The 17,969-nt window shown below is 48.1% G+C and overlaps 1 protein-coding gene across 7 annotated transcripts in view; it reads left to right on the forward strand.

Moving 5' to 3' along the window:
• The window catches only part of IQCE (IQ motif containing E), a 1,388,455-nt gene that overhangs the window by 327,388 nt on the left and 1,043,098 nt on the right, over positions 1–17,969 (forward strand). For all 7 annotated transcript variants that reach the window (XM_069647600.1, XM_069647604.1, XM_069647602.1 and 4 more), the window contains 2 exons: positions 4,827–4,958; positions 5,278–5,348. In XM_069647600.1, coding sequence (XP_069503701.1) covers positions 4,827–4,958; positions 5,278–5,348 — 203 coding nt within the window. The remainder of the gene's footprint in view (positions 1–4,826; positions 4,959–5,277; positions 5,349–17,969) is intronic.

Genomic DNA, 17,969 nt, shown 5'->3' on the forward strand with positions numbered 1-17,969 from the left:
CTCTGCTCCCCCACCAAGACACGAAACAAGAGGGGCAGTGAATTCAAGAGCCTCTGAAGTGGTCCCTGAGCGAATCTGAGCCCAGGGCTTGAGTTAACATACCTTTTTCTACCCTCACCTTAGGTGATTGGTGCAGTTCTGGTCAATTATTGCACCCCCCCCCCCTCCTTAACGTTTCCCCTAAGGTGGTGGGATTGGAATAGGCCTGTCTAAAAACTTTACTCCTAAGACACTTTGCCAACACTTGTTCAAACTACTTTAAATACGCCCACTGTGACATTTAGGGCACTAGGCCCCATCTCTTCTAGCAAGGCAAGGACTTTTTAAAGTTTAGGGCCTTATATTTAGAAGGCTGTGAATGGTGTTTAGAACTTCTTCATTTTAACTAAATATTCTCAAATTGTTAGCACATTGCTGTTCTTTTCTTCACTTACTTTGCTACACTACAGTGCTCTATTGCTGATCTTACTCTGTTTAAAATTGAAAGTATGTGCGCGCTGAGCACCCCAAAAGACAAGGTGTAGATGTTAGTTGTGTATTTTTACTGATTTACTTAACTGATTTTTGATTAATAAGAGTTGTCACAGACCTAAACAAAGATAATGGTATTTTTCATACATTCTACCTAACTTCTGTTAAGAATTGTGATGAATCCGTAGGATCCCTCACTGAACACCAATGCCTAAAGTCTCCTCCCAGGTGGCCAGGGAAAGGCAGGCGCTTCCTGATCCTGATACTGACCTTGAGGGTGGTGTACTGTGGGAGGATCACCTGGGAGGAGACGAGGCCCAGGTTGGTGAGGAGATCCTGTTGGACGAGACACAGGATTTGTCCTTTGAAAAGGAAAACCTCTCAAGATTGCCAAAACAGGTAATGACTTATTCCCATTATGATGTATCTGAACCACATATAAAATCTGTGGGTCTGGGCACAAGTACCATAAAACCTGAACAAGCCTTAATAACAGAAAGATCCTTCAAGGGATTTCAGGATAAAAATCCTCCTTACTCTCAAACGCATAATGTAAGGGAATCTAAAAATATTGCCTTAAGTAAATTGTCTTGTTCTGTAAGAATGAATTCTAAAGGTTCATCTTTAAATGATGCTAAGGGAAATAAATCTACCCTTAAAATCAAGAAGTTACTTAAGATATATCATTTTGTTGTTGAAGACTACAAATCCCATAAGTACTGGGACAAGGAAGTGGACTGAAGAATTAGGTTGTAGTAGTAGTCAGGCGATTTAGCCGAACACCCCACACCTGAAGGAACCTGGGAGTCATGAAAGGCCCTCCTCCGGCGTAGGCAATTAGAAAGAGTTGGAACTGTGACTGGAGTGTGTGCAGTAGTAGCAGAGGCAGAAGGAAGAAGGCACAGTGTTAGCAACCCAGGCAGAAGTGGCCGGACCCGAGGGACGCTGGAACGTTCATTCAGCAGATTTCACCTGCTTGTTCTGCGAGGGTTCATTTCTCTCAAACTCTGAAGTGCAGAGGCTGCGCAGCGGAAGGCATGCAGGAAAGCTGCCTTTCCCCATATGAGCCTAATTGCAGAGGTTACCATGCAAGAAGCGTGTCAGAGACTGAGACGAGGAGGTGCTGTGAAGCTGTGGGTCTCGAGAGCGAGAAGGGCTCCTTAATCGAGTGGCCAGACCAAAGACCCATTCAGCAAGGAAGGGTGATTGAAGCCAGAAGCAGTAGATGTTGTGTACAACATGGAGAGAGGATCACAGAATCCGATGAGTCAAACCTGGCGTTCTGAGTCCTTGCGCGAGCACTGCCTGCAACAGTATCCAGCTTAATATTCACTCGCTTATAAGCCAAAGCGAGTTGAAGTTGTTAGTGGAACAATGGAAAAGTAGCACTTGCGTGTTATTGGGAAATCTCTTTCACTCGCATGAAAAGCAAAGGCTGCAGAAAGCCATAGTTAAACCCTTAAACTTTGCAAACCTTGTGAAGAAGTGGTTGTGTGTCTCTCATTATGCAGATCAAACATTACAAGAAGCTATTGTTGAACATTTCAACCTTGTAAAACCTATGAAGATGTAGTCGCATGTGCCTAGTTACGCTTTCTAAGGGAAGGGTGAACTTTGCATCATTATTCACCCGAACAACCATTGCTCATACAATGTTTAAACACTTGGTTTCTTTTATCTGCAGTTAGAGAGAGAGCAAGCATTGCCCAATCCAAGAGTATTCCCCTATTCAGACGGAAAGCAGCCTTTCTCAAAGCCAGGAAATAAACCAACCAATGCTGTGAGCCCAATAGAGGTTCAACCTTGTCTAAGATTTAGACAAGGTTGAACCTCTATTGGGCTCACAGCATTGGTTGGTTGGTGTGCAAGCATTACCTGAAGCCAAGAGAGTCGCACCAAGGCTTCTGGGTAATTTATTTGGCTAATAGTTGGCAGAGAGGTGAAGGTAAAGTTGGGGAAAGAGATACCTTACTGCTTATAAAGATTACTTGAAGTTGACACAACTATATTGCCAAAGACTGTAAGAGAAAAAGAGAAGTGGGTCATAGAGGCCAATTTAGGTTGTTGTTGTGGCAGACGGACAAGAGAGGCAAACAGGCTGTCCCTTTTTGAAGAGAGATATTCAGAGGAAGAGTGCCTTGCCTATTTGAAGGTGTGGAAGTCCCTTTAAGTGAATCATGTCAGAACCTGTCTTGAGTCACAAAATACTGAAGTTGTGGTAGTATCACAAAGTACTGAAGCTGTGGTGGTATATCTGGGTGTCATTAGATGCAATACTTCAGTAGTACAAGTGGAGTGGAATACTTCAATGCTAAGGAGAATGTCCCCATGGTAAACTTCAGTAGAAATAAAGTTGTTGAAGTAGAAGCAACAGCACTGTTAAGTCATCCTAACAAATATGCCTGTTGTGAATCGTAATCTTGTGAATAGAGACATAATAACTGTTAACCAAGACTTGTGTTTCACTAACAATTACAGAAGTTGTATTTCTTTTGAACTGTCTCAAATCTTCTTGGATAACAAAGTGGTGGCAAAGCATCATGGCTGGGAATAACATTGATGCTATTTTGAGGAAGAAGAAAGTCTTGATTTCACCAAGAAGAGCTTTGTTGCTGCTGGAACTCTGGTTAACAAAACTTTACCTGACATTGAAACTTCAAGAACTGAATTGAAACTTTGCTACCTATGTGGATTTCCTTATATCTTTTGATGAACATTGAATCTGAATTTCTCATGAATCCTGGGGAAGGGAGTCCGCCTAGGTTACAAAAAGGTTATCAAGAAACTCTGAATATAATTGTGAATGTTATCTGAATTGCCATATATTTTCTTTGTGTATTTGATGTTGAAGTGTGAGGGCCAGAGATGCTGTGTAGGAGCATTTCCCTTTAGTTTTGTCAGGCAGGGAAATCCTCATCAGAGTAGGGATAGCGAGGCATTTAATATCATTTATGCTTTAATAAAATGGCAGGTTTTGAACAATCATCAAAAAGCTGTCTGCCTCGCATTGCTGACCACTCACATAATTTGCTGTCTGTTTTACTGAACCATTCACCACTTTCACACTCCCCTAAATCTAAGCCTTACTGCTCAGTCACTCTACCCTGATAATTTGACTAGACCTTAGTGTTTTTCCCTGTTCACAGGGCTGATTCTGAACATCCATTTTAACACATGGGTTGTGCTTCCCCATCTAACATCAAAGAACTCTGTCCAGTTTGAGAATCAAGATGATGGACTCGCCCATGGTAAGACTGTTCTTATCTCTGACTGGGATATCCTGGCCATTTCCCTTGAGTTCCTTCTGGGCGATGTAGTCACTGCTGGAATTCCCATTGTCTTCTGTGGCACTAGCACCTTTCCCTTCAAAGTTGGCCACTGCAAATGATGTCCACTCTGGTAAGAGTGCCAGATGTATGCTGGTATGAATATACTCACAGTTTATAACACCCCTTTCCCTCTCCAGTTTCCCAGCCATTACTCAGTCTTGTTTGCCTCAAATGCACAGCAGAGTCTGTACTCCACTGATTTGTCTCGTACGCAGTCCTTATGGTTGCATGGTTGCACCTGATCCTCCAAAGGTTATTTCCTCTGCTCCCATTCCTCGGGGCAGCTATTATTGTGCTGATGATCTGCTCACAGATTTCTGCTTCTCCAGTGGTTCATACAGTGTGGTTCTGTGTGGGAGGGATGGGGTGCTGTGGAATATCAACTCATCAGCTGCATCATGCATGATACTGGGGCATTCCCTCTATCAATTGCAGCATCCCCTGATATCTAGCAAAAGAGAGAGTCTTTGTCTGGGATGATTAAAAGCGCTTTCAATTTGAAGCCAACCCAGAGCCCTTATAAAAGATATCATCCGCCTGTGCACCTGTATGGCTTTGCCCTTGTTGCTTTAGTTTTAAAATGAATTACCCCCTAATGTTGTGGCGCAAAGACACCAAATGTTTAATTATTCAAGGGCATACATCCACATTTGGACCCCAAATACACCAAATGGCCTTATCTAAAGGGCAGTCTGCTGCACAATGAATAAAACCTCTTGGCATGCCACTGCTAAAGGGTTAATTTGAAGCAGCCAACTAGGACCAACACGTTCTAGATTAGTTTCTCTCCAGGCCGAAGAACTCGACGTAGTTCAGTGTTCATGGAGAAGTGTACATTCCAATACACCATGTGAAGGTAGTTGTCTTTGCAGGTAAACAATTGTTAGTTACCTTCCTGCTTGACACTGTGTGGACTGTTTCAAGGGGTTGTAGAATGCAGATATGTCCACGGTATGCTTGCTGTTAAACCCACCATCATCTTGATTCTGTATCTGCCTTTTTGTAATATTTAGTTTTTTCTTACAGGTCTGACTCAGCCTTTGAAATCTGACTTCGACACAGGCCAAGCCTGGGTGGGCTCCTCAAGTAGTACCCCGGAGTATCTCAAACAAGCCCTTGGCATGAAGAAGCCGAAATACTCTCGCTCTGCTAGCAATGGTAAAAATGAAAAGGGCTGGGTGCATAAATGCTCTTGTTGAATAAAATTCCATGTCTGTCAACCTAAACCCTGAAGAGCCAAAGTCAATTCATGATGTTATTGTGAGTGTAATGGAGCAAAGCTCTGTCACTCATACTCTTCCTTAAGAATGAAATGCAATGTGGCATGGTGTTTGCAAAGGACTATTCGAGATGAGAACTGTTTTTAGTGGGGCCAGCTAAGGATGTTTTATTGTAGCACCTAATCTTGTCTTAAATGCCACTGCATTTTCCTTGCTTCCTAAAATACCCTCTAACGCACATTTATCTGATTTTGTAGGTTACATCCCTGGAACACCAGATTATAAAGAGAAGGAAGACATGTATGATGAAATAATTGAACTGAAGAAGGTACAGTGCTTCCGCTAAATGTTTCCTTGTGGATCACCCTGGTTTTGTGTAATATAGCAAAGCATTGGTTTAGTTGTAATATCTGGAAGTAAATTAATGATGGTCATAAAGATTTACGTATTTTCAACTGTGAGTTAATTTCATCCTAAAACTGCTGGCACCCAGAGTGATGACTGCAGTTCTGACATAGCTTTCTAAGTACCCCAGATTCTGTTGATGAAGAGAATCAGTTTCTCTAATAGTATTAGGTGTCTGCATAAATTTGCTTTTTCAGGATTGGATTGTCTAAAGATATTGCATTTCTTCGAATATCCCTTTTGTCTTGTGCAGGTTTCTTGAACATATTAGGTGTCTGCATAAATTTGCTTTTGCAGGATTGGATTGTCTAAAGATATTGCATTTCTTCGAATATCCCTTTTGTCTTGTGCAGGTTTCTTGAACATGTTACTAACAATACTTTTTGTAACTTTACCACATCATTGCGGCTACAAATTATTAGAAACTCTGACTTCTGAAGGCTATGCACCGTCCATGTCTATAGGCATGTTTGATTACTTGCAGGTGGGTCTCTGCACCATCTGAATTTATGCTCAAACCTAAGAAGTTGCATGCCTACTTAACACAACATTATTAAATGATGCCAATACATGCTTAATCGACAACACCAAATCAATCGGATTACTGTTATTTTTTTTATCTCAGCCTCCATGCTTTCCACATGTATTCGGCTACCTCCATGATTACCCAGTTTTCTGTGGTGGAATGACAGATTATTAAAGCTTTCTCACAGATTGGATGTTTCCTCTTGCCGATGTTGGCGACAGAAGAGCAAAATATTTGCCAAATCTTCACAAGCAGTGAGGCAGAATTTATAGAGATTGTTCCCTATATTTTCCTTCCATTTCTCAGTAAAAGCAACTGGGGGCACTTCGCCAATTCCCAATAACATTTTAGCATAAAACTATTCCATTTGGTCTAAATGAGGCTCTGCTTTCAGTTCATTTTTAATGTACATATGAGCATCTGCCAAATTATTCGCTCTAAAACTTTGTACAATGTCACAGATGACAGAAAAATCACTCCACACCACCAAAATGGCTCAAGGGATTTTATTGTTTTTTGGTGGGCCTGTGAAGGTTCAGAAATGTGAGGCAACCAACTTTTGTAAATGTTGTTCAAAAGATGCCATTAGATGCCATTTTTATTAACTTACAAGTTTGGATAAACGCCTCACTATCCCTACCCTGATGAGGATTTCCGTGCCTAAAATAAACTGAAGGAAAACACTCTTACACAACGGGATCTGTCGCTCACACTTATATACACAATAAATCGGTAAGGAAATATATGGCAGTTTAGCAACAATAAATATAACAGTATAAGTCACACCACAATAGCTGCTTCTTCTGATAACCTGGGCGAACTCCCCTTCCCCAGATTCAACCATGTCTTTCTTTAAATGTTCAAAAAGAATAAGCAAATCATGTGTCATAACAAAAAGTTCCACTTCATTTCTCGTTCTAATTCAATTTGACAACACATAGTTCCAACTTGGATTCTGAACCTGGTTCACACTTGTTTAACAAAGCTTTCCTCTTTCCACTTGTAGCCAAGGTCCGGAGACAGCTTCTTGTTATCAACAATGAATAGTTCAGAACTTCATTAACTTCAAAACAAATGTCTTTGTCAGGATAGTTTGCCGTCACTTTAACTTCAGTACTGCTTCATCAAAATGGACATCATTAACAATGAATAGTTTAGATCTTCAATGACTTCAAAACAAATGTCTTTGTCAAGATATTTTGGGACCACTTTCATAGTAAGTTTTACCCGACCAAAGTACTTTGAGTTTACACCTGGTTTACCCTCATACCAAGTTGACCACTTCTACAACACTCTGCTTTTATATTCCTGACAGAACAGAACCAATAGTTACACATGATCTGTGTCTGGGATACTCTCCTGCCAGCCAAGATGAACAACTGCAGTTCACTCCACGTGTATACTCTCCTGCCCGAACAAAACTAATTGGCCCAAAGTTCTAGGACCTGGTACACTCCCTTTGCCAGGCCCAACTACTACCTTCAAATACTTCTGTGATAAGGGTAAGCTTCTAAGTAGTGTGACCAGAGCGCTATTCCCCTAATTAAAAGAATTTGCAATGGTCATGTATCCAGTTTACATTGACTTCTTTTGATTACCGTTGTCTATAAATGACCCTATTTAAATAATAACCTTGATTGTGTCATATAGTGGACTAACCATTAGGGGAAAAGCTTCGGTATTTTGATGTGACCCTTGGGCCTGTGTCACCTGGTGAGACCACTGCAGCTTAAATACCCTGGTTACTATTTAGATTAGATTGCCTATGATAATAATTCTCCAGCATGGGGTCTGGCATGGATTCACATGCTTATGAATATTCTCTGTCGTCAGGCTGGGAATCCTTGGTAAAAGAAAAAGCAGTTTCACTTTCACTTTCACTTACAAACTGTATTTCTCCTCTAAACCAATCACTGAACTCTGGGTCATACTTCCCCAGCCAGAGACTGCCCTGTCCCTAAGCCCCTCCTCTGGCAGCCATCTTCAGATTTTTACTGCACGGCCAAGGGTTGGGAGTCCTCGAGTTTTGCTCTTTGTGCTATCCTGCGTTTTTTCGCGCTTTTTTGAGAAAAAGTCATATTTTTGTCAAACAAGAGCCTGTGTGTTATTTCTCTACATAGGCCGACAGGTGGGGATCCCTTTGTCAGTGAATTTTTTCGGCACCCCTCAAGGACCAGGATCGTTAACTTTCCGTCGAAAGTTCCAGAAGGCCATTGGGCCTATTCCGCACTCCGGACCATGTCAGAAGAGAAGAAAGAGGGAAGCTCCCTTTTCAAGCTCTGTTCCAGCTGCAGACTGCGGAACGCGTTTGTAGAGGACACACTCCTTCAGTGCCTCTACTGTCTCCAGCCGGACCACAGAGAAGGAGATTACAGGTTCAGCAAGAGAACCATGAAAGGTCGTCACAGTAGACTGCCGCCATGGCTCAGCGCCAAGGCCTCTACCCCGTTCCCCAAGAAGGGCATGCCTCACACTGGACCGGCCGGTCCGAGGAGCGGACTTCTAAGTCCTTTGAGGGCGCGCCATCCGTGGGGCCCAAGACAAGGCCAAGCACTGCAAGTCCGTTTCTATTGGGGTCACTATGCAAGCGGGTCCCGCAATGGGTAGACCGCGATCATCCTCACCTTCTGCCTCCATCTCCAGTCATCGATCAGCTCCTCCTCAAAGAGGAAGTCAGCCAACCTGGCTAAGCTGCGGGAGAAGCCAGAGAAGCCTAAAGTGCAAGAAAAGGCGACCGACCTGCATAAGCCCAGGCGGTGCAGGAAAAATCGTCCTCGTCGACAATCTAGATGGAAGCAGCCTCTCTCTCGAAGGCCAAAGAGGCTGACCTGGTCAAGGTAGCCCTGGCTGCGCCCAGAGTGTGCCTGCTACCGAGGCGGGAGTCCTCCACCGGGGCCGTGGAGAGGACACTGGAAAAGAGGATGCTGGGGCTAACCCTGAATCCAACCCCTCAGGATGCAAAAAAAAAGGGGGGGGGGCGAGGAGTCCTCCGGACGAGTCGTACTCCAAGGAACTGATGTTTTATCCTCGGACGAGGAAGACCAGTAGTCTATATACACGATCCATGAGGACGTGGGGGACGACGGCGGAAATGCAGACGACGGCAGAAACGGGGACTATGAAAATGGCGCTGGCGCGGGGCCTAGTTGGCCTGCAAACCAGCTCCAAGAGATGTATTGCTGGACATAGTCTCGCCAACTGGGATAGGCTAGAGAAAAAATACTGGGTGACGGAGTCCACACCCATGTGCCTACGGTCGCAACCATCGGCGGACTCCATGGTGTCGGCGGCTGCGAGGAAGAGATCATCTAACCCCTTGTCTTCGTCCTCCGTCCCTCTGGACAGCAAGGGAAAGAAGTTGGACTCCATGGGGAGATGGATCATCTACTCTGCTGCGTCGACAGTCAAGGTGGCCAACGCACGACAAGAAACGGGTAGAGGTGATCTCACTCCTCCAGGAAGGGAAGCTGGCATCCGACCATGCCTAAACTGGCCTGAACGTCGGGCCCCCACCCATGCACCCCGGTGGGCAGCCGGCTGGCGAGTTTTGTCGGCGAGTGGAAGAATATCTTCACCGACAGATGGGTGCTGGACACTCTCACCCACGGACATACCCTGGAGTATCTGCAAAATTGTCCGCAGATCCCTCTGGTGACCCGGCAAGAACAGTACATCCCTTAGCTCTTGCAGGAGGTACGGGCCATGCTACGAAAGTGGGTGATGAGCTAGTTGGGTGATGAGCTAGTTCCAAGACAACTCCGGGGCTCCGGAGTCTACTCAAGGTACGTCTTAGTAAAGAAAAAGACCAGGGGCGGGAGGCCCATTCTAGACCTGCAGCGTCTCAACCAATACCTCAAGTCCCAAAAATTCAGGATGGTCACATTGCAGCACGTTCTCTGTTCTCTCCTCCTCTCAGTTACTCCCTTTTCCTATCGCCTCCCCTTACTTTCTACTATGCACTTACTCTATCAGAATTGTCCCTGGACCTAGTATGATAGCAACCTCGTCTGTCTCCTCCACCCTCTCCTTGCTTGTTCCCTCCCACCCCCCTCCAGCACTATCTGAAATGTCATCAGGCCTAGTACTATAGTCGCTTGTTTTGTTCCTCCCCTCCCTTTCTGCACCCCTCTCCCTCACTTTTTGTTTTTCTCTAGCTCTACCAGAAATGTCAGGCCTAGTACAGTAGGTCGCCTGTCTGTTTCCATTTCCTTCCCTCTCTCCCTCTCCCTTCCTTATCTATGTCTTAGCTCTTGCACTATCTGAAATGTCGCCAGGCTGAGTACGATAGTTAATTTCACATCCTTACTGTTCATGGCCTGTAAGAATGTCATAGTATTTTCCCTTGTTCCCTCCCTTGCCTTGAAGAGCTTTGAAACACATTGGCCCTCATTACGACCCTGGCGGAATTCGCGGTGCTAAATGCACCGCGGAGCATGGCGGAAAGCCGCCGATAGCGCCATGGGGGTTGGCGGATTTACCACCCCATGCCGACCTTGGCGGAGCGGTAAATCCCCAATCCCCATTTTACCCTTCCCCATTCCCATTCTTGCCCCATAGGGTATAATGGGAGTGGGGAAGGAGTTAATTACGCCGCCGTAAAGTACGGCGGCGTAATTAACAACGAGGTCCCTTAGCGCCATGGTTTTCTCCGCCCGGTAAAACCAGGCGGAGAAAACCTCCATGGCGCTAAGGGAACTCGTAGTAGGGCGGACGGGTCCGCCGCGATTACCGCTGGCGGTATCCCACTCCGCCAGGGTCGTAATGAGGCCCATTGTGTATATGCGCTATATAAATAAACTATCATATCGTATCACGTGCTCGGCCAACTGGAGGAAGGAGACTTCTTGACTTTGCTGGATCTGGAGGACACATACTTCCATGTCCCCATTAACAGGAAGCATTGTAAGTTCCTGCGCTTCGTAGTGCAGGGAAGACACTTTTGGCCTGAAGTCGGCACCCAGGGTGTTTACGAAGTGCCTGGTACCAGTGGCGGCCCATCTACATTTACATCTAGCAGGGATACACGTGTACCCATACCTCAACGACTGATTCATCCGGGCCAGGTCAAGGGAAGTAGCCGTCGAACACACAAAGGACCGTCCGGCTGCTGACAGATCTGGAATTCGCTGTGAATTATCTGAAGTCCTGCTTGATTTCATTGCAGAACGCACTGTTCCTGGGAGCCAGGCTCAAAACAGTCTCCTGCCTGGAATCGCCCTCGGCGGAGAGGGTAGCGTCCATTCTGGGGAAGGTACAATGGCTGTTGTCACTGAAGACCGCCACGGTGCGGACCATCAAGTCACTGCTCGGCATGATGTCTTTGTGCATCTGCCTCATCCGGCTCTGCAGGCTACAGATGTGACCTCTTCAGGAGTTCCTGGACGTTTGCTGGATAGAAGTGTCCGGAAACTTTGCAGACAAGATCCCTCTCGACGAGGAGTTCCGCTGAGCAATAAGGTGGTGGGGCGTCCACTCAAACGTCGCTCGGGGCACAGGGTTTCAGAACCCCCATACCAGGAGACTGTCACCACAGACTCTTCCCTGGAGGGCTGGGGAGACGACACCGGACGTCTGCATGCCAGAGGCCTGTGGCTGCCGGAAGAGAAGGATCTCCACAACAATATCCTGGAGCTGCGGGCAGTGTCCTGGGCCCTGAAGTAATTCCTTCTGTCCCTGAAGGGCAAAGTGGTGAGGATCTTCATGGACAACACCACCACGATGTTCTACATCAGGAAGCAGGGGGGCACCCGATACCCAGCACTCTCCAGAGAGGCGCAGGACTTGTGGCACTGGGCCGTCGACCAAGAGATGTTCCTCATTGCCTTTCAACTGGCGGGAGTCAAGAACACCATCGCCGACTCCCTCAGCAGGGAGTTGCGCTTCTGCCACGAGTGGCAACTCCAGCATGATCAGGAGGACCGCATTTCTTTTGTGGAGCAGACCCCAAATCGATCTGTTTGCGGCGGTGGCAAACTGCAAATGCTAGAAAATCACAGAAGATTCCACCAGCCGAGGAGCACGAGGGATGCGTTCTCCTTCCTGTGGGAAAGCCTGTTTTTATACGCATTCCCTCTGCTGCCGTTCCTGCTGCAAGTCCTCAATCAACTCCCAACAGTGCCGATGCAGGATGATACTCATCGCCCCAGTATGGCTGGGGCAGATTTGGTACCCATACCTTCTCAGCATGTCAGCGTCGCCCCCGGTCAAGCTGCCAGTGGTTGCAGATCTGGTCACCAGAGAAGGAGGTGCAATCCTGCATCGCGACCCAAGATCGCTGAACCTGAGGGCTTGGCTCCTGCAGCCATAGAGTTCGGAGGATAAAAGTTGCCGGCAGAATGCAGGGAGGTCCTTGCCAAGGCCAGAGCGTCATTGACTGTGAAGTGCTATGGGCACAAGTGGAAGCATTTCGCTATGTGGTGACGGTTGCAGAAGATCAATCCTCTGAGGATCACAGCCCCACAGGTTCTTCATACTTGTTGTCCTTGGCCAAGTCAGAGCTGGCATACACCTCTATCAAGGTGCATCTTGCGGCTATCTACCGCTACACCAGGTCTCCAGGACGATCTTCTCTTTGGTCACCCGGTCTCATCAAGGAGTTCCTCAAAATACTGACTTGCTCTTTCCGGCCGGTGAAGGCTCCTGCCCCGGCATGGGAACTCAACATGGTGCTGACGAGGCTCATGTGGGGGGGCCCCCTTTGAGCCTATGCATCAAGCCCCTCTCATGTTCCTCTCATGGAAAATGGCTCTCCTCCACCAGGAAGTGAAATCCAGGCCCTATTCTATAAACAGCCCTAGCTGACTTTTCACGACACAAGGGTGGAACTTCTGGAACTGCTACCAGTCCTCAAAGCTCTTCAACCCTTCAGGACTTTCTGCACCTCCGCTACTTGGTACTGTTGTCGGGTGAATTAAAACAGAGCATTCCTTGTGAACGCTCTGCACACTCCCGACTGAACTACAAATCTCAGCTTTTTGTAGTTCTTTCTTTGTTCTATCTTTGCCGGCAGGCGCGACTTTGCCTGGCGCGACTAAACCGGTTAGTGCTGGTTCGTTTAAGGCGAGGGGAAGGGTGCCGCACCAGATGTGTGCGTAGCACTCTGATCTCCCTATATCCCCCTAAGTTAAGGTAAGCGTTCTGCCATGTTGGATTGCTTTGCTTCCTCGTTTATAAACCTTATTTCCTGGTGCCTCTGCACCTGTTTAGCCTGGGTGTCGGCGCACCTGGTATCTCTTTCAGCTGGAACGATCGCGTTAGGACCAACGATTAAGTTCTTGCCACACTTTTGTATTCATGCTGCAGCACTCCACACATCTGAATTTTTTCAAAGAAATGTCTGAGGCATTGTGCATTGATGATACCTTGTCACTATAGCTTCCTGATTTTGTGCTATGCCCGTACACTCTGATTTAAATGATACTTCTAAACCGCATTTTATTGTTGTTCTTTCACCTACCTCACTTGGCTTTTTAGTGCCAGGCTTCATTGTGGCCAGTGCCGCGTGTCTGTAAATTCACATGTTCGGTTCTTTAATACGTTGATTCACATATCAATCCATATATTCTATTGGGCTGCAGCCCTGAGCGTATTCAGGCGAATACCAGGCTCGTTAGGGCAGTGCTGGTTTCGTACTAAAGGAAGCCTTTTTGTGACCACCCCCTCCCCACCCCCTTTACCTATTTAACTCTTTTTTTGGTTTTTCTTCACTATTCTTCTAAAAGAAACAGAATAAGACCTATTAGATAATCCTGTCATAGGTATCTGGTCATTGCATCGAATGCAATACCATTGAATGGCATACCAGAGAAAAAAAGCATTGAATGCTTTTTTTTTTAAAAGTTAAAGGGTTTAGTTGAATTAAAATGGGTTTTAAAGGTTAAAAAAAGGGGGAAGTGGGGGCCCCCAGTAAAAGAAAAAAAATTACAAAAAATGAATTTGATGCTTTTCTTTTCGATGCTTTTTTTCTCTGAAATGGCATTCAATGCTATTGCATTCGATGCAATGACTATATGATGAAAGAAGCTATATTCAAGGATATATTAGGGGAAAGTCATGCAGATAAACAATTAGATCCATTGTGCCTATCGACAAACCGCTACAGCAGAGGAAGCATGAGGCCCTTACTACACTATTAGATGACTACGATGCATTTAAACACAAGAAGGATTTAACGAAACCCATACTACTTAATGGGCATGTCTTCAAGGCTGCCTTACTGAATACTAGGTCACTGGGGAAATCAGCCCTTGATATATATGATTTTATTCTGGAAAATGACATAGATATTTTAGCCCTGACTGAAACCTGGCTTAAGGACTCCAGCGGCCCCATTATTGAGGCAGCCACTCCCAGAGGTTTCTCCTTTTTTGGGCAAAACAGAGAAACCGGTATTGTAGGTGGCGTAGCACTAATTGCTAGGAAGGAACTTCCGTTTTTCCAGGCACCCACAGCCTGTGAGAACTGTGAACTTCTCCACTTAAAAATGAACTACTCCCATGTTCACTGTATTAACATTTTTGTGATCTACCGTTCCCCAAATGAGATGCCTAACTTTAAGAAGGATCGTATGGCTATCCTAACACATTTCAACATCCCTAATTCATCCTTCGAGGAGATTGGGTCCTCCGACGTATTCCATATCTATGACATGTAATCACCACAGCTGTGCTGCTTCGGAAACTTTTTTCTGCGTCCTGCGTCGATGACGTCGATGCGCCGTCGTCGAGGGCCTCCTCCGACGTCATCCGATGTGATAAGTAGGACGCACGACGCCCGTAGCCTCAGTTCCGTTTTCTCCGCGAACGTGTTGCTTCGTGATTCTCGGTTCACGCCTCGACTGTTTAGAGTTCTGTTCTTCTCGGTTCTTCGAACCTGTTCGTTTTGTGAAAATCCTTTGTGTGAAGATGTCTTCTACTTCGTCTTCGACCCCGCGTCCGGGTTTCAAGAAGTGCGGGGAGTGTGGGTTCAAGATGTCGGTGACGGACTCGCACGACGCCTGCCTCTGGTGCCTCGGGGAGGCCCACGACACGGATGACTGTATCGACTGCCAGTCGCTCACGTCCAAAGCCTTACGCGAACGTAAGAAGAAGTTGTCGGTAGGTCGGTTGTCCAAGCCCAGGAAGTCGAAGTCTGCGGGGCTTTCGACGGATGATTCGAGGGGTGACTCTCCGCGTCATCGTCGGAAGTCTCGTGGGTCTCCTTCTAGGAGTCGGTCTCGCCACTCCTCAGCCTCTTCGAGGCATTCTCGGAAGCGCCGACACCGGTCGTCTTCCAGGTCCTCTTCGGAGGACTCTGCCCAGCACGTCGCTTAACCCACCAGCCGTGCGACGCCGGAGGAATGGGCTTCCTTCGGGAAGAAAATGCTGGCGATTCTTGAGTCGCAGGGTACTAAGCCGTCCGCGCCCCCGAGTGGGGTCGGTCGTGAGAGGTCGAGAGACACCGCTCGCAAGAGTGGTCGGCACGAGTCACGGGAGAGGTCCCGTTCGGACAAGGAGACTCGTTCTCGACGTACCCGTTCCAGGTCCCGGTCCTCGAGGCGTTCAAGACCGTGTGCACCTGTGAGGTCTTCGAGGAAGACATCGACGTCTGAGGCGTCGAGGGCGTCGACAGGCTTTCTCGAGGCTTCGGCTCCGAGGAGGTCGTCGAAGCCGTCGACGCTCAGGTCGTCGAGGGACATGCTCGGGGCTCCGGCCTCGAGGGCTGTGTCGACGCCGCCGATGCTGGAGGCGCTGCATCTGACGTCGACGCCGATTTCGTCGACGCCGATCCTCTCGGCGCCGATGCCGGTTCTCTCGACGCCGCCGCCGATTCGCTCGACGCCATCGACGCCTTTCGTGTCGGAGGTACCCCGTGGCACGGGAGAACCCCCTAGGAAGGCTCTGGTTAAGAGCAAGCACTCTCGGGTGCCTTCTTTTCGCCACCTGGACTATATTTCAGAGGCAGATGAGGATTCTGATGGCCTGGTTCCTAGTCAGGTTCCAGATGAAATTGTCTCGGGCCATAGTCAGTTTGACAATTTGAGACAGTCACTGCATGATGCCAGTGGACTGGACACCTCTCCGGAGGTGGAGTTTTGTAGGCCTGAGCCTGGCTCTCATGCCGATTCCTCGTACCGGCGCCTTATGGCTAGGGTTTCTGAGTACTTGGGATGGTCTGCTCCCCCAGGGGAGTTTGTGCAGGATGATCTGACGGACATCCTTGATGTTGGTCCCCCAACTGATCCGGTACTGCCGTTCCATATGGCTTTACAGAGAAGGGTGGCGGCGGCTTGGACTGCTCCAGAGAGTCTCCCGGCGGTGGGCAGATCCTTGTCGCGAAAATACCGTCCAGCCAGTAGCGACCCCTGCTACTTGACCAGGCACCCCACTCCGGAGAGTTTGGTGGTGCAGGCGGCCACGGCCCCGGCAAAGCAGGCGTCGTACCCTACCATCCCTCCTGATAGGGACGACAAACGTTTTGATGGCTGGGCGAAGAAAGTGTTTTCTTCTGGTGGTATGGCGCTTCAGGCGGCCAACTCCATTTGTGCCTTGTCTCTTTTCACACACACTCTGTGGAACTGTGTTGCGTTAGCGGCTGAGCATATTCCCGAAGGGGACGAACGGGATGGTTTCCTTGCTATGGTCCAGGATGGTAAGGATGCCATGTGTGAGTCTGTTCAGTCGGGTTTGGACTTAGCTGAATGCGTCAGTAGGTCCATGGCGGCGAGCACCGTGATACGCAGGTTTGCGTGGTTGCGGAAGTCGGGGTTTGCTCCTGATGTGCAGTCTCGGCTCCTCAACATGCCCTTTGACGGTGAACACCTTTTTGGCTGCAAGGCTGACGAGAGCCTTGAGAGGTTGCAGTCCTCGAAAGCTGCAGCGAAGTCGTTGGGCGCTGCAGTTCGCCAACCTCCGCCTTTTCGTCCTAGGGGACAGCAGTGGAGGGGTGGTTCCTTTCGCTATTACTCGTCTTTCAGTAAAGCGAGAGGAGCTGGCAGTCAGAGGCCAACGCAGGGGTACCAGAGGTGGACGACAGGGTACCCGTGGTGCCAAGGCCGCTCGGGCAGTTGCCTCTTTGCCCTCAGGTAACGCCGCGGCCGCTCCCACTCAGTCATGAGGCCATGTCCCATGGTTCGCCGGTTGGGGGAAGGCTGGCGCAGCATCTTGTAGAGTGGCAAGCCATTACTTCAGATGTGTGGGTTCTGGATATCATAACCCACGGCTACTGTCTTCCCTTTCGGCACAGGCCTCGCGACAATCCACCGGGGAACCTCTCTTTGCAGAGTCCGGATCCGCTCCTTGCGCAGGAAATTCAAGCCCTGCTGGAGAAAGGCGCCATAGAACTGGTGCCTGTAGCGGAGAGGAACAAGGGATGGTATTCCCCTTATTTTTTGATTTCGAAGAAAGACGGGGGATTGAGTCCAATCATGGACTTGCGCGGTTTGAACAAACTCCTCAGGAAGGTCAAGTTCAAGATGGTTACTCTCTCTCAAGTCCTCCAGGCCCTTCAGCTTCAGGACTGGTTGGTGTCACTCGACGTCAAGGATGCTTACTTCCATGTGCCGATCCATCCCAAGCACAAGAAGTACCTGAGGTTCGCGGTTGGCGACTCCCACTTTTAATTTCGGGTCCTGCCGTTCGGATTGACCTCCGCCCCGAGGGTTTTCACCAAGCTCATGGTGGTGGTGGCAGCGCATCTCAGGCAAGGGGGGATTCACATCTACCCCTACCTGGACGATTGGTTGATCAGGGGGAGCTCTCCCGAGCAAGTCCTGGATCATCTGTCCGTCGCCTGTCACTCCCTTCACAGGCTGGGCTTCTCCCTCAATTTAAAGAAGTCCCATTTGACGCCAACACAGCGGCTCCAGTACTTCGGAGCAGTGCTCGACACTTCCCTGGGGCAGTGTTTTCCTCCCCAGGTGAGGGCTCTTCACATTCAGCAGATGGTGCACAAGTTTCAGCATGCCCAGACGCTCCCAGCGTTCGAGTTCTTGAGGTTGCTCCTGCATTCTTCTGGTGCCAGAGGCTCGCCTGCGGATGA

The sequence above is a fragment of the Ambystoma mexicanum genome, chromosome 2q (genome assembly GCF_040938575.1).
Source record: "Ambystoma mexicanum isolate Mex_15411 chromosome 2q, UKY_AmexF1_1, whole genome shotgun sequence".
Taxonomy (NCBI): Eukaryota; Metazoa; Chordata; class Amphibia; order Caudata; family Ambystomatidae; genus Ambystoma; species Ambystoma mexicanum.